Consider the following 16,236-nt stretch of genomic DNA (forward strand, 5'->3'; position numbering starts at 1 on the left):
AGTTGGATAAAATTGGGCTGAGTTGAGAATGTCTTAACTAATCCTTAAGGGAGAGATGGGAGCCCATATTCTATTTTATAAATCAATGACACATTTCAATCCAAAGGAAATAAAACAGTTCTCTTCAAACCTTTGACTTAGCTTCATTAACAATTTTGTTTAAGTCCAGCAACTTTGTTTCTTTTGCCTACAAAATAAAACAAAAAATCCTAATTTCAAAAGGCACAGAGCTGTCTACCAAAATACCCAGTGCAGCAATGTCCTTCTTAAAAGCTGAAAAAACCATTGCTATCACCAAGTTTATGGATAGGAAAAAAGAAACATAATACAAAGGAGACAGGTTATTGTCTGAATGGTTTTTAAGTAATTATCTAGGTAAGAATGGTCACAATCAATCAACAATGGTCTAGTTTTATTTCATAAGTCCAACAAAGTACAGAGAACAAAAGACTGTCCAGCTGACACCACCATTAAGATTACCACATCATGAGGCTTGGCAATCGCACTCATCTCATTCACTAAAAAAATCCACACCCAAGGACCAACACAGCTAATACTGGGAAATGGACTAGAAATCACATATGCTTTGGCCCAAATTGTTTATACACACAATGTTGAGTGCATGCAATAAATGGGAAACCAATGGAGATATTTTTCTAAGGTAAATCATGAAACTTCTCTAAAGAATCACAACGCTATCATTTTTGGGAAAGCTGGAACTCATGATTCAAACTTGTTCAGGCAAGCCTTTAGAGGTGATTGAAACTGGTAATAAACTGCCAGAAGAAAATGTTATTTTGTTGTTAAGAACACTTTTTCAGAAAACATTGGAAGACCTTACAAAAGAGTAAAGGCATATTCAAGTGTCAAAAACAAAAGAACCATAACAACAAATGGTAATTGGTAATTTTAATGAATTACGGTCAAGTTGCCGATGGTTCAACTTGCCAACGCCTACTTGCTGACGCATAAAATCGAGTAGAGATGTGGGCAAGTTGGTCTTCAATCCAGTACAACTTATTAGAAGTTAAACACATACAGAAAAGTAAAAGATATTTAGTGAAAAAACAATTCTGTTTTCTTCCAACAAAGTTTTTAAGGATCTCATGGCAAATAAAGCAAGGTAAACATTGCCAATGAATATAAAAGCTTCAGATGCGAACGAGATAACTTGTGAGTTGGCGTTGGTGAATTGAACCGACAGTGACTTTACTGAATACCATTTTACTGACCAAATTCATTTAAAGAGATGGTCTGAAATTCAAAACAGATTGCGCATAAAGCAGTCAGAATGGCGTTATTTTATATATCTGCTAAAAAGGGCATGTAATTGGTGGAAGATTCCATTTTCACTTGGTAATCTACCTCTGGTTAAGTACTAAGTGAAGCATGACAATGGATTGGAAGTATTCTTTGTGGTGCACAGGTGCGTCAGGTACTCAGAGCAAGTGGTTTGTGGTTAAATTTCAAATAATCAGAAATAAAAGAGTCAACTAAAACAAATGTGGACCATTCATGTTCATGGGACTATCACATGACGAGGAATGCACAAAAAAGGCCTATGCAGAGGAAGATGATATAGGAGACCAATGAACATCACAATTGACACTTATATGGTTATGCGGGTTATTATAACAGCATTTCACATCTTTTCTTTACTGCACACATAGGCTTGAACTTATTGGTCCTTATTAACTTATTGGTAAAAGGCAGATGATAAATTTTCAAACAAAGTTTCTTGAGTTTCTCACCTCCTTTTCTGTTTGAAGGCCCTCTGTTTCACTCTTTAAGCCTGCAAGAAAACAAGAATACACTGAAATAATAGCATCCAAATAGCAATCATAATTATACAATTTTCAAAAGCTACTGAGAACCATCATTAAAAATGAATGGCTCTGAATTGTACATCAAGGTCTGGTATTCAGTATAGTAACCATAATGATTATAAGTTTTATTGATATAGTGAAAACCTGTAAGGAACTAAAAACAAGTTTGTGATAGATTCAACAAACCTTTAATTAACAATAGCAAAGCAAAGAAAACCCATGTTCATGCGATTGCTGTAGGTTCAGTGTCAATTCCAGGTAATACAACAAAAAAGTATTCAGTTGCACGGCCAATTATCAATTGCTACAAAACTAGCAAATTGAAGTTGACTAGACATATATTTGTAGTAAACTTCTTAAGAAATAAAACTGCATCACATTTGATAAAAGTTACTGACCTGCCATCACTTCTGCAAGTTTCTCTTCTTCCAATTTTCTTTTCAACTTCCAAAATGAAAAAAATAGAAATTTGAATTTACACCAACAAGTTAAACTGAGAAAGAGCATTAAAAAAAAAAGGTCCAATGTACATGGTACAGTAGCAATTGATAGATACTTTACTCCAATGTTAAATTACCAAATGAGTAGTAAATGTACATGTATGTACATACCTCAAGATCGTCTTTTTTCTTTTGCAATTGCTGCAACTCTTTTGCATTCTCATCAGGTATACTCTTAAATTCTTCCAACTGTATACAAAACACACAGCCTTATGTTTAACAACAACTGATTAAATACTTGTAGAAATTTTAGAGATAGTCTACTGAAATGAAGACTTGCAGCAAATGCCCAAACAAGGTTGTTGTTTGTCTCTGACAAAAAAGCTGAACTAAAATTCTGCCAACTTAGCCTTCTCTCCTTCAAGAAAAAAACTGTTTATGTCATTGCTTTGTTCCAGATGAATGGTTTACTTAATGTATACAGGGTTTTCTTTAAGGTTTTAAGTAGCTGGAGCTACTTAAGGTAAACAGTTTTGGGTCTCGAAATCCAATGTGGCGGACAAAACTTCATATTGTTCATACTTTCCTTTTAAGGTCTTCCCCTCTTTCCCGGGATTTTTTTTCTCCTTTGTTTCAGGGGTTTGTGCATTTTACTTCCACTGGACTTCTGGCCTCAGTGTGATGGGTGCTATAGTGGGGGGCTGAGCATATGAGCGCAGGGAGCCTCATGGCTGGGTTGCGGGTTTGTAGGCCTGTGGGTGTTCTTCTGCCTTGGGGTGTAATTGCGGTTGCAGCCCCCTGGCCCATGGGCACCCAACCTCCACTTGTGATGCAGGTATTAACCAATGTTACACCAATGAAATAGCCAACTGCATTGTTCATGACTGAGAAGGATGAACATGACAAGCATTTACACAGTGTGCTGGAGTGACTTGCTGATGAGTAGCTGACTGTCAATGCATACAAGTGCACATTCAGGATGAGTGTTTATGGGACTGTTGCTCAGTAAGAATGGAATTGGGCCAACTGAGGAGAAAGTCAAAGCTGTTGTGGAAGCAAATCAGCCACAGACACTATCCCAAGTTTATGGGATTCTGGGATTTTTCACCCGGTTATTCCCAGATTTTTACAAGGCTGCTGACCCTGTAAGGAAACTAGCAAGGAAAGGAGAGCCATTATTTGTGGTGAAAAGCAGAAGTTATTTGAAAATTTAAAAGTCAAGTTGCAAGTGCACCAGTATCAGCACACTTTGACAAGGACACATTCACCCTAGTTATTGCTAATGTCAGTCCAGTAGGTCTATAAGCAGTTCTGGTGAAGGGAACAATGGAGAGAGTTGTGCTCTTTGCATTGCCAGTCAAAGAAAAGCAGAGGGCCATTACAGCCAAACTGAAAAGGAAGCAGTGGCTTGGCATGTGAATGCTTTCACCTTTACTTGTATGGAATCCCAAAGTTTGATGTAGAAGTAGACCATGAAGCACTCAAAGTCACATATTCAAGGAAACCCTCAGCCACAATAGCACATCAGGTTTTCTATCTTCAATCCTAAAACTATCAAGAAAGAATAAAGTGGATACCTTCTCCCACCTGACAAAGATACCTCAGTGAAAAATGATGGATATGTACATGTGGTAGTCTTGCACACTGTTCCAACTGCATTGAGGATCATAGAGATTGAATGGGTTTTGGCTCAAGATCCACAGTTGCAAGTAGTCAAAAAATGCCCAATCAAAGGAAACTGTAACTATGCTCCTCAGCCATAATTACCTATGTGCAATGAGTTAACTTTCATTGGTCATAATATTTTTACAAGGAAAATTGAATTGTACCCCAACTTCTTTGTAAGAGAGTTGTCAGCTTGGCATGCAAAGAACACCAAGGAGTCATAAAGACAAAAGAAAGACTGAGAACAAAAGTCTGGTGGCCTGGACAGTGTTATGGATGCCAGCTGGTCACAAAGAATATTCCACCACCATAAGTGAAACCAACAATGTTGCCTCACCAACCATGAGAAGAAGCTGTCTATCTAATGGGCCCATTACAGTCCTGAGAATACCACTTTGTTCTTGTTGACTATAAGAGCTGGTGGATGGAAATCAATGTCATCAAAACCTGCAAACAAACCATTATTCATTGCCTGGTTGTCCAGTTTGAAAGATATGAACTACCCAGAGGTCTGTGGACCAACAATGAGTCTAACCTTGTTTCCAAGGAGATAGAAGATTGTTGAAAAGGGGATTGAGCGCTGTAACATAACACCTCTATGGCCAAGAGCAAATGGTGACATAAAAGGCAAAACAGTTCTTTGCTGAAATCACTGAGGGCAGCTCACAGCAAAAGGAAATAAAATACCACTAAAATGCTTGAGCTCTCTGATGTAGAGAATAAGGAAATAAAAATGAGTAATCAAAGAGTCCATGGTCAAAATAACCAGAGAATAATTCTCTGGTTATTAGTCTAACAGACTTTGTTGATGATACATTTTTGGCTAGAGACTGAAACGTAACAGACACAGTTACTTGAGAGACAGCTCTGCCAGAGAAGAAGAAGAAGAAAAAAAACAAGTTGTCAGCTTTCTATAAGAAGGAAGTGTATGAGGTAATGCTGCACTTTGGGGTCAAGTGGTTTTAAGTTTAGCACAGGGCACCCAGTACAAGCAAAACCTTTAATTAACACATGAAGCCATTTCATGTACCAGTTCATGAAGACCAGAAAACAACACCACAGGACACTGGCTGCACCTAAAACTACTGTGGTAACTCCTAAAGAAGAGAATCCTGTCCCAGCAGCAGAAGTTCCACCAGAGGTTGTGTCCACTACTGTACCAATAGCTGAGAAGCCATTAAGGAGATCTAGCAGGATTATCAACTGTCCAAAGGTGCAAAGCTTTCAAGCCAGAAAGGAAGGGATGTAGTAAATCAGGACAGTGGTCTCAGAAACATGCGGGAACTCTGAGAGCAAGAGGGTAAGTTATGTATCTTGTGTGTGTTACATTAAATATGTTGCTTTTAAGCCTTTGTGGTATACTTGTGTGGTGTACAAATCTACCAGAGTCCAGTACAATAGCTGTTTGGCCATTGCATCTCCTGCCTCTTGGTAAGGAGTGAATAACTTTCATTTATACACCATGGTGAAAAAGACAGGTTGCTGAAAACACCAAGATTTTTGATTGAGTATATACTAAGTATTAATAACCACAAGCTTTACCTTCTTTTTTTCTTTCTCAAGATTTTTCTGCATCTTCTTTTGATTTTGTTTTGCATGTTTGTATTCCTGAAGATGGCAATCACAAAAAAAGTGTTAACATGTGACTCAAAGCAAATGGATGACTACATCACATTTTCAAAATGATCAAATGCTAAAGTACTCACTTCCCGCAGTTTTAAGTCATCTCTGTCATAAGCTGAAAAGTTCTTCTTGGTATCCTCAGCCACCTTAAAAAGTTCTTCATATTTCCTAAAAAAGTTGTAGAAACAAGTAAATAACTTCCCCCTATTTATAATAACTTCTGCTGATTCCTCAACAATTTAAAGCACTGTGAAAAAAAGTTTACCCTTTTTTTCCCAAAAAGAGAGTGCTTATTGAAGGGTTCATACCCTTTCTCAGAAAAAAATTTCAAGGACTTTCCAGAACTCAGATTGATTTTTCCAGGACTCAAAACTTCACCTTAAAGTCTTTCATTCCCAAGATTTCAAAATCAATTCTCCTCACAGTCTAAACACATTTCTTATAATATAAATTCTGAAAACTCTGTTGCTTGAGTTAAGCCAAAAAATAAACTTCCAGGACTTTCTAGGTTTTCCAGGGCCCATACAAACTCTGTTGTTTTTATCACAATTTATTATTTATACCCTTGCATTAGCGTCAAAATTGACAGGAAATTCCAGTATATACATAGATAAATGTACACCTGTTTTCATAAATTTTGCAAGTTATACATATTTTCTTATCTTGTGAAAATGTGTCTCTTTGTGATACAAAAAAAGGCATAAATATTTTATATACGTTTTAAAATTTGCTATGTTGTCTATATACACAGGTGTATAATGTTAAAAAACATTGCAAATTTGAAAATGTGTATTAAATATATACCTTTTATTTTCTCATCAAAAATAGACACTTTCTGACAAAAAACAAGACATATTTAATATATATTTTCATCAGTGCAACATTTTTGAAAACAGGTATATTTATACATTATGTTTTCATATAGGGTAAGGATTATGTATAAACTTGTCTTACTTTGTTGCCTTCTTGTATTCCTTGATCTGTGCTTTCTTCTTATCTACAGCATTAAACATTTTACAAGATTAATTTCCCAGTCTCTTTTATTTCTTCATGTTTACAATGTTACATTGTTTATGCCATTAACATTTTAACAGCAATTACAAATACTAACATTACCTCTGGAATTAAGATATTGTTTTCTAACAGTATGTAACAATATGTTCCATTACACTATAAGGCATTCTGAAGCACTTCATTACAATCTACAACAAATTTCAATACCTGTTTTCCTTTAAAAGAAATCAGTGGCAACAAAGCAAACAGAAGAAAAAACAAACAAAACAAACAAACACTGGCAAGAAAAAAAAAAAATTGGAAAAATCCCATTCTTTACCCAGTCTCCTTGCAGAAGATGAATGGTTTGGTATAAGGGTTTGACAATAGCTTGAGTTTGATAATTTGGTCATTTCTTGTCCTTTTATACCTTGTTAGAAGTTTGCATAATCCAGCTGATTCTGCAGTCAGCATTTTAATTACTACCAATACATGATTTTTGTCAGTTGGAAAATGTTTATTCAAAGGGTTCATCTTGCCTGTAAAAGCATCAAGTTCTTTCTTTAATTCATCAAATCCTTGTTTGATTTCATCTCTCTTCTCTATAGCTTTCTCTTCATTTAAAATGCATTCGTATCTAAGGATAAATACAAAAACACAAAAAATTAATTGTATTATATCAACTGTAACAAAGTGTTATTTTCTTGGATTTCACTCAATTAATACAAATATGCACCCATAAATAAATTGAAACATCATGCTCTGAAACATCTGTTCAGTTCTTTACTCATTTTCAGATACCATTGTTTCTTAAATGAAATAGTGCAAGAATATATCTTAAAGAATTGTTTTATTAAAAGACAATCAAGATGTCTCATGATTCTTTATAAATCAATAAAATCATTTCATAAGTATAAATTTTGCAACATGATATTGTAACATTTCAAAACACTGCTACATTGTTGTTAGAAGTACATGTAGTTCTTACAGAAAAGAGAAACCTTACAAAAAACTAAATGAAAAATTTTCATTACTCATCATCCTCAATGGTTGTTTTGAACAGCAACCTAGCTGATGTGTTGTCATGAAAATTTTTGTTACACTGTTCAAACAATAATTTTTTTGGTGATGTTCAAGTCAAGTCAAAAGATTACAAGGCCATCCAAATCCAGTTTGAGACCAGATTGACAGTGAATTTCTTAAATTTTGAAGATAACCTTTACTGAAATACAAAAAGCCTTACACATTTCCTCTTGTTGACTGTTAATATGAAACAGAGCAAAACTTAAAATCAAACATGCTAAAGGCTCTACTATAATTAGAATGGGCATTATTGGTACAGCATGTGTAATACAGAATAAATATTTTGTCACCATAGGAGCTGATATGGGATTTTGATGTTGGAACTTCAACCGTATTTAAACTTCATACAAACATTGTATGAATCACATACATGTATCTTTGGAATAACACGTTCCTTTGTTTTGTAATGGAGTTTTCCATATTAAGGTATTCTAGTGCTTCATTCTTGGATCCCTCTAACTCATCTTTCTCTTTTTCTACAGCTTTGACTCTGTTGAGCTAAAGACATAGTACAGTTACAATAGGTAATTTAATATTACTCTCAATTACAATAATTAGAAATAGCAAAGTTTACACTTATCAAATATTTGTGGCTAATATAAAAAATATCAATAATGCACTTACCACCACAACACCATCTCATGTTAAAAATAAGTGCAGAAATAATTTTCCAAAGAGCTTTATGTCCTATACATGTACATGTGTAACCTATTCCTCAGGATCCTGAGTCAAACTACCTTTTTATGAAAACAGAGTCTCATAGGAAAGTGAGTCTAAAGCAGCAACACCCCCCCCTCCCCCACCCACACAAAGAAATAAGTCATTGCACAGTATCAAACTAAAAGTATCATTTTTTTCCAAATTATTTCCAACAAAATCTAAACAGACACTATGTTGGACAGTTTTTCACCATATTGTAACTAAAAGATATATACTGTATAACCCTGAGTGTGAATTGTATCTAATAAATAATAATGATTTTAAAGGCTTATACTATTTTGCAAAACGAAACGAAACCAGGTGAGATAGAACAATACTAAAGGAATAATTCAGATATATTTTCTAATAAGGTAGAAATAACTTTCTCAAGAATTTTGGAGTAATCATTCATTAACAAGAAGGATTTTTATATATTTCGTAAAGTAGTAATTTAAGAAGAGTTACTATTTTGTGAAATGGACTATTTTCACCCTGTAGTGACAACTTGACCTCTTTCATGTCACAAAAATACATTAGGACATTACAAATTTATATATCACTAAAGGTTTTGGCCTCTTCTTATTTCTTAAACCATATTAAACATATTTTGCAAAATGGTAATTTTAGGAGAGTTACTATTTTCTCCCTTTAATAACAATGTCTTTCTTTTTGGGTCACAAAAATATGCTTAAACATTTTATTTTATAAAATAATTCAAATAGTACGTGCACTCTGATTGGCTATAAAACCATTTTACATGAGGGTGTTTAAACACGGTTTTCGTTCCTCTTTCATTAGTTATTTTGTAAAAGAAATGTAAAATGGTTTCCATGTTTACATAGCCTGATGTAAACACTTGGGAGGTTGGGAGAACACTCGATAAGCTGGAAACCACTCCGCTTCGCATCATGGTTTCCTACGCTTATCTTGTGTTCTCCCAACCTCCCACGTGTTTACATCAGGCTATGAAAACATGGAAACCATTTCTTCAATAGTATATTCTCCAAGATCTTTTTGGGTCACAAAAATATGCTTAAACATTTTATTACAGTATATTCTTGAAGATCTTGGTCACCTCTTTCACTATCCATATAAAATTAATTTCGCAAAGTAATAATGTCAGAAAAATTACTATTTTGCGGAATAGACTATTTTCACTCAGCGGTAACAAAGTTACCATTCTCGAGTCATACTGTACCATAGGTTTTTGGTAGGTTTTAATTTAACGCACTATCAAATTCCAAAAGCCTGGTTTAGTTTTGTTTCATTTTGCAAAATAGTACAAGCTGATTTTAAAGAAAAAGATTTGTAATAATAGTACATGTAATAATACAAATTATTATTATTGTGATTATCATTATCATCAAAAATTATTTTGCCTTGTTTATTCTACCTTTTCTCCTCTAGCTTCATTTAATCTTTCCACCTCATTGGCTAGTTGTTCTATTGGCTCCTTGAAACGACTTGATCCTATGATGTCTTCTAAGTACTCAAGCATTCCTTCTTCATGCTCTGACTGTGCTTTTGGCTTCATCATGGAAATTTGTTCAACTTCTCCCTGATGAAATAATTATATAATCACACTAACAAACAAATAAAGGAAAACTGTTTTTAAGCCACTAAAAGCAGAAGTTGAAATATTGATGTCTCTCCCCTTTTTTCTTTGTTAACATGTATTTAGATACATGTATTTCCATGGAAAAAAGGCCTGAGTGTTAACATAACATACTGTGCTTTCAACCCAATAGAGATTTACTTAGTGGATAGTGTTAGCCACCCTTTGAAGAACTAGGGCCAGTAGTGTAACTAATGAAGCCTTTGGGTAGTTTGGTTCTGCAAGGAAAACTTTTGAATGAAGGAAAAAAGAAAGAAACAAACAAACAATGTGTCAAACCAAGCGCTTGAAATACAAAAGGTCCTTAAGTAATCAAGTTATGTGTACTAAAGGTAACTGGTGACAGTCAGTATATCAACCAAGGAGTGATAACCAGTAATGTTAATTCGCTCTTTGTTGGTTGGTAGGCAATCAGAAATTAACCAATAGTCAACCAAAAGTCAAAGTTGGCCAGCATTTTACCCACTGCAGACTGCCTATCACCCAATTATTAACTGATACAATTATTAAAGAGGAACCCTTTACACCCAAACATCAGTAAGCATATTCTTTATACTATTTTCAACACATTTCCTAAGGTGCTAATGAGAAGAACTTAATTAACAATCCAGAGCTTTTGTAGTTGGCCATAATTTCCTTTATTCTTGTGACCTTAATGTATGATTAATGGGTGGGACAAATTAGATGCAAGTCAAACTTAGGGGACATAGGGTCAAATTTACTTATAATAGTAGAAAAGGGGGAATTTTGGCACATTTTGAAAACCACCATGATTTTTAAGGCAACTCATTAAATCTAACCTTGATTTCAAAACAAATTTCTTGCCCATTTTGGAGACAACCTTGACTTCAAGGCAACATGAATTTTTCACAGGTGACAAATATTCTATTGTCTCATTCATGAATTCTGAAGGGGGGGTGTGAATATTATCATCTTGAATGGTTCTCCTGAACGATTCTCTTGAATGATTTTCTTGTTGCACCATTTGCGCGAGGCTTTGCAAATATCAATGTTGTATCTTCTTTCAAAGAAGTCTTTGTGTGCCTTGATTTGTTCTTCTGTCAAAATTGTGTCTTTGTAAATGAGAAGTTATCTCATTAATAGGTCATGCTTTCAAGCTCTCTGTTGATGATGCTGAGCTGAGCATCTGAGAGGATGAAGATGTAACACTTAACATTCCCTGAGCCTGACGCTTTCCTGTCAATTGCTAACTGAATTCCTTCTTCCCTATTCACCAATCTCAATCCACTTCCATGAAGATCATTGTCCCTCATACTCCTGAGATGGATGGAAAGAGTGAACTGTCTCCTGCATAAAAGTCGTATGCATTAATTATGCTGTTTTCCTTTCCAAATCTTCTGAAGACCTCTACCCACATATCTCTTGTCTCTATTCCTTGACTGTAAACCTTATTTGGGATTCCATTGACAATCACCTCCACTTCAGTGATGTTGGAATTAAATGTCTTCTCACTGTCTCTTGCACCAGCAACATAATTTTTTGAAAATAAAAATGGAAAACAAAAAAGGTTCCAGAATTATAAGAGCTGGGGCTAAACCACCAGGGGTCAAAAGAGATTTAATATTGAGAAAACAGGATTTGATTGGGTTGATATCTAATATTCTTGACCATCCAGTTCCAAATATTGATGCACCAGTTCTAATGCCAACAAGATATGTCAGGCCTTGAGTTGATGAATCTGCCCAGGCCTCGAGTTATGAATCTGCCTATAAGACTGAAGAAGCACCAGGTAACCTTTGGTCAGGGCCCGTAGGGGCTAACCTTTGATAGGGCCTTGTAAAGGCTCAACAGTTGACTTCAACTGATGAAAATAAAACAAAATTAAGTAAAGACCCAGGGCATGTCACAGGTGGCAAAAAACTTGCTGAACACAACAGAAGAGTGAGTGAGGAAAAGAAGAAGAAAGGAGGTTCAAAGCAATCCAAAGATCTGCAGGATCCAAGCTGTAAGGGGGCAGGATTACAACCAGAACCATCATCATTGTTTTCAGTTAAGAGCTTACCGCTCTTCCACCTGCCCCTTTGGGGCTTCCTGTAAGAGTATAGTCAATGGATTTATTTATTTTCTTTTTTAACCAAATAAAAGGTCTGATAATAAGCTTGTTTGTAATACATTGACCAATTCAGCTACCCTGACTAGATTGGCTGCTAGAATTGTATGGTTTGCAAAGAAATTCATTGAGGAACCTATGACATCTGAGTTCAAATCTTAAGAACCCTGTTAAGTTCACTGTCGTGATCACTGCATCATTTGCAACAAGAAGATATCTTGAAGAACAAAAGATTTTTCTATCTTATAAAAGTTCAGCCTACTTACAATGAATGCAATTAAGTTAGCAACAGTCTGTGCAATCATTGAGACAGCCTTAATATTCTAGATAAGTGACATAGAGGCAAAACTTCGTCAAAAGAGTTTATTCAAGAGTTTATTATGGTCTAAAGGCTTTTGGAAGGGATTGCCAGCTGCAAAGAAGTTGGCTAAAGAAACCTGAGTTTCTAAAGATGATGCATAACTTTGGCTGACAAGGCAAGCCATCTAGCAGATTTAGTTGCCTGCCCTGAAGCATATCACAACCAACTTTTGAAGTCAAATCTCCAAATGTGGTTCATCAAGCTGATCTTCTTTTCCTTCCTCATAACAGGCTCCCAAGAGGTAAGAAAGTCTACAAGTATGCATTGATAGTTGTTGATGTTACAAGCAGATTCAAGACTGCTGAACCTCTCACCTCAAAGGCTTTTCAGACAATCTTTAACTGTGGACCACTGAGGTGTTTAAAAGTTCTTCAAGGTGATCCTAGGCATGAATTCATGGGTAATGTCACAAGAGAGATGACAAAGCATGATATGATGATAAGAAGAAGGAATGTAAACATTCACAGAGATCAGAGAATCATCAAGCGACTTAATCAAACTTTAGGTGAGTGTCTCTTCACTTTCCAATAAAGTCAAGAGATGAACTTCAAAGAGGGAAAGAGATCAACCTGATCAACCAGAGGTTTCCAGAAGTTGTTTTAGCTTTGAATATTGAAGTGACCAGGTTGACAAGAAAGAAACCTATTGATGCAATCAAAGACAAGTCAGTTGATGCAAAGAGTTCAACGACTTATTCAAGACTAGTTGGCCTGAAGGAGAAGAGGCACGACTCCTCAAAGAATGTTAGATACCTCTATACCCCTGGTGAGCTGGAAGGTAGTCAGAGGCAAGTCACAGGTCAAATCTGGTCTCTGAGGGTCTTCAATATCAATAGAATACTTGTGAATAGAGATACACATGTACTCTACTATCTGAAAGATGGACCAAAGAGTGGTTTTGTCAGAGGAGAGCTTTGGATTGTTCCTCCTGGAACCAAGTTACCTCTTGAAGAAATATGTTGATATTAAAAAAGAGAATAAAAAATGAGTTTCTCAACAGGCCCAAGCAATCCTGATGAATCAATTCAAGAAACTGGTAAAATTATCAACAATAAAAAGATTGTCAATCTTGCCACTCCAGATTTAAAATTTTTTTCTATTGATGTTAAACCTTCACCAGGATTCAAATGAAAAGTAAACCCTAACCCTAAGCAAAGTGGAAAATTGTCAGCTGTCAGTGGAATATGGATAGTAATGGCGATGCTATGGTAAATTCTTCTTTCTGGTGTAATGGGAAAAAGCCTCTCAACTTTAGTGCAAGAGAAATTACTTACAATAACTAGGGGGGAATTTTCTGGAACAAGATGGAGATGATTTAGACGAAGGTTTAAACTCAGACTATCATACTTTTCTCATTTACAAAGACACTTTTATGACAGAAGAACAAATCATGACACACCACAACTTCTTCATCACTTGAAGACCTTTAGGTGATAAATGGTAGGTAAGGATCTACATAACGAACATTGGTTTTAAAAGTCAAACCAACCTGCAAAATGAGAAACCTGTTATGATCTAAATCAATTCCACAATCTTTAAGAAGTCTTGCCACCTCCTTGAAAGGAACTTTACGACCATTAACATGATAGTCCGAACTATTGTCTTTACGGGCTGTGCGAGACACAACAAATTGACTTCCTTCTATAACTTCATAATCATCTCCAGGCTGTAAATAAAAAACAAGGTAATTATGATTGAAGCTGTAAACTGAACATTTTTCAAAAGTTTGGGGGTGCATGACATTGGGATCTTCTGTTTCCTTAATCTTACATCCACAAGAGTATTTTTGTAAGGGCTGCATATTTTGACAGTTATGCTCATAAATGTACACTTTACAAGATTTTATATATTCAAAAGTTTCATCACTCAACCACAAAATGTCACAAAGTTACCATTTAATTATACTTGGTTCTACTTTGGTCTAGACAATTTTTTTCTCCTGAGCTCTTTGGGTAGAAAAGAGGGTAGCAAAGGGTTTATATGTGACTCTGTTTTGTTTTTACCAGCCACCAAAAGTTTTAAGTTCTTTTATCTATTTAACTTTGCAAATCGTGATGAATCTTCCTCCCTATTAACATGATTTTACTACAAATAAGTCTGACACTGATTTTAAACCAATGGTTCATAGGGCAAAATTATTTAGCCTGTCTCCAGTAACACAATATAGAGCCAAGGAACCTCATAGACCATTTTCCATCTAGGAGAAATGCAGGAGTAAACTTGACTGCTTCATCATATATAACCCTTAAACCCTGTGTAAATAACTGGCCCTAAAAGTCCAGTAAGACCCTTTAAAATATAACTAGCCCAACAACAATCGAAAAATTACTCTTTAGCTTGAGCTTGTGTAATTGTGATTTCAGAAATTGCAATGTACCGACTAAAACAAGGCATAAATGTCTTAAATAAGGCAAAACGACATCATGTCATGTGCATGAAATAAGAGAATCAAACAAAACCTCCACCTCCCCCTGAAATCTTACTCTCCCTGGTCCCATGTATAATCGAAATGAACTGCGAGAGCATGCCAATCATATTTTTTATTACCTCAGTAGTAAGACCTAAAGAACTTTACTAGCAGACGTTTTGGCTCACGTTTCATTTGACTACGTAATGGTCCAAGGTAGTGTTTTTCTCCATTTATAATCTCAGCAATGGAAATGTAATTGGAGCAAAATGTGAGTCCCTATTGCGTAAGTGGCACCACTCATACAAATGCATGCTGTATGAATGCCAGCATGATGGCGTTCGTATGTAGATTCCAAAGGTACGCACAGTTGGCTTGAAATAGTTCTAATGATCATTCTTACTCATACTTTTTCTAGACGTGAGCCAAAACATCAGCTGGTACCCAGGGTAGAAAAAGCCAAGTCAAGTCAGTCTTGACTATGAAGAGTAAAAAATAAAAATAAAATAACAAACTTGTGGTCAAGACTGACTTGACTTGGCTTTTTCTAGTTCATAGTCTTTTTATAGTTCATTTTGTAAAGTTCTTTAGCTCTTTTACTACTAAGGTAATAAAAAATATAATTGGCATGCTCTCACATTTCATTTCGTGAGATGGTTGATTATACATGGGACCAGGGATAGTAAGATTTCAGGGGGAGGTGGAGGTTTTTATTCGATTCTTGTATTTCATGTACGTGACATGTTGTCGTTTCGCCTTATTTAAGACATTTATGCCTTGTTTTAGATGGTTTTAGATAGTTTGCGAGTGGCTGTAGATGGTTGTAGGTGGTTTTAGGTCGTTCCATGTTTTAGTACTTACCAATGTACCATGCATATTTATGACAAGAGTTAGAAAATGAGTAACGCTATTTACGTTCAAAGTGACACAACTTACCATATCAATGATTTTTTGAAAATGAACGGCAACTGTGCAGCTCTGGACATTTTGATGGTTTTCTGAGTTGTGTATCAGTTGTGAAACTTTCTTTGTGCGAATCATTTTCGAGCGGTAACCAAACACGAACAACATCGCATCAATAACGTTCGATTTTCCGCTTCCATTGGGGCCAACAATGGAAGAGAAATTCTGAGGAAAAAAAGAATTTCAAAAGAATGACTGAGTAACAAACTAACCTTACTCGGGCAAAAGAGTTTTATTATTAGGATACTATGATCAGCCTCAGAAATGAAGACAACTAGTCAATCAAAGAAAACACGGTTGGCTATACAAACCTTATGAAATGGCCCCAATTCTTGCGTTCCCGCGTAAGACTTAAAGTTTTCATTAACTATTTTTGTAATCATTAGTCGAGCTGTACTGCTTCCGGATATTTCCGTCGCCTTTTCAGTTCCCTGATTTCCCCGCTCTGGAGCTTGATCGTTATAAACTACGTCCGCCATCTTGCTCATCCG

At 35.6% G+C, this 16,236-nt stretch overlaps 1 protein-coding gene and 1 long non-coding RNA gene across 2 annotated transcripts in view; one reads left to right on the top strand and one right to left on the bottom strand.

Annotated features, from left to right (window-relative positions):
• LOC131773568 (structural maintenance of chromosomes protein 4) overlaps nt 1-16,236 on the bottom strand; it is a 48,801-nt gene extending 32,565 nt beyond the window's left edge. The window contains exons 1-13 of the mRNA XM_059089516.2: nt 16,057-16,236; nt 15,719-15,910; nt 13,865-14,041; nt 9,723-9,887; nt 8,001-8,128; nt 7,087-7,184; nt 6,509-6,551; nt 5,638-5,722; nt 5,474-5,539; nt 2,438-2,515; nt 2,225-2,270; nt 1,752-1,792; nt 131-187 (exon numbers count right to left, since the gene is read on the bottom strand). Of these exons, the coding sequence (XP_058945499.2) occupies nt 131-187; nt 1,752-1,792; nt 2,225-2,270; nt 2,438-2,515; nt 5,474-5,539; nt 5,638-5,722; nt 6,509-6,551; nt 7,087-7,184; nt 8,001-8,128; nt 9,723-9,887; nt 13,865-14,041; nt 15,719-15,910; nt 16,057-16,233 (1,353 nt within the window). The 5' untranslated portion in view covers nt 16,234-16,236. The remainder of the gene's footprint in view (nt 1-130; nt 188-1,751; nt 1,793-2,224; nt 2,271-2,437; nt 2,516-5,473; nt 5,540-5,637; nt 5,723-6,508; nt 6,552-7,086; nt 7,185-8,000; nt 8,129-9,722; nt 9,888-13,864; nt 14,042-15,718; nt 15,911-16,056) is intronic.
• Nucleotides 2,289-10,749, top strand: LOC131773572 (uncharacterized). The gene is made up of 3 exons (XR_009339353.2): nt 2,289-5,231; nt 8,113-8,154; nt 9,737-10,749. It is a non-coding gene; the product is annotated as an uncharacterized lncRNA (long non-coding RNA).

The sequence above is a fragment of the Pocillopora verrucosa genome, chromosome 6, assembly GCF_036669915.1.
Source record: "Pocillopora verrucosa isolate sample1 chromosome 6, ASM3666991v2, whole genome shotgun sequence".
NCBI lineage: Eukaryota > Metazoa > Cnidaria > Anthozoa > Scleractinia > Pocilloporidae > Pocillopora > Pocillopora verrucosa.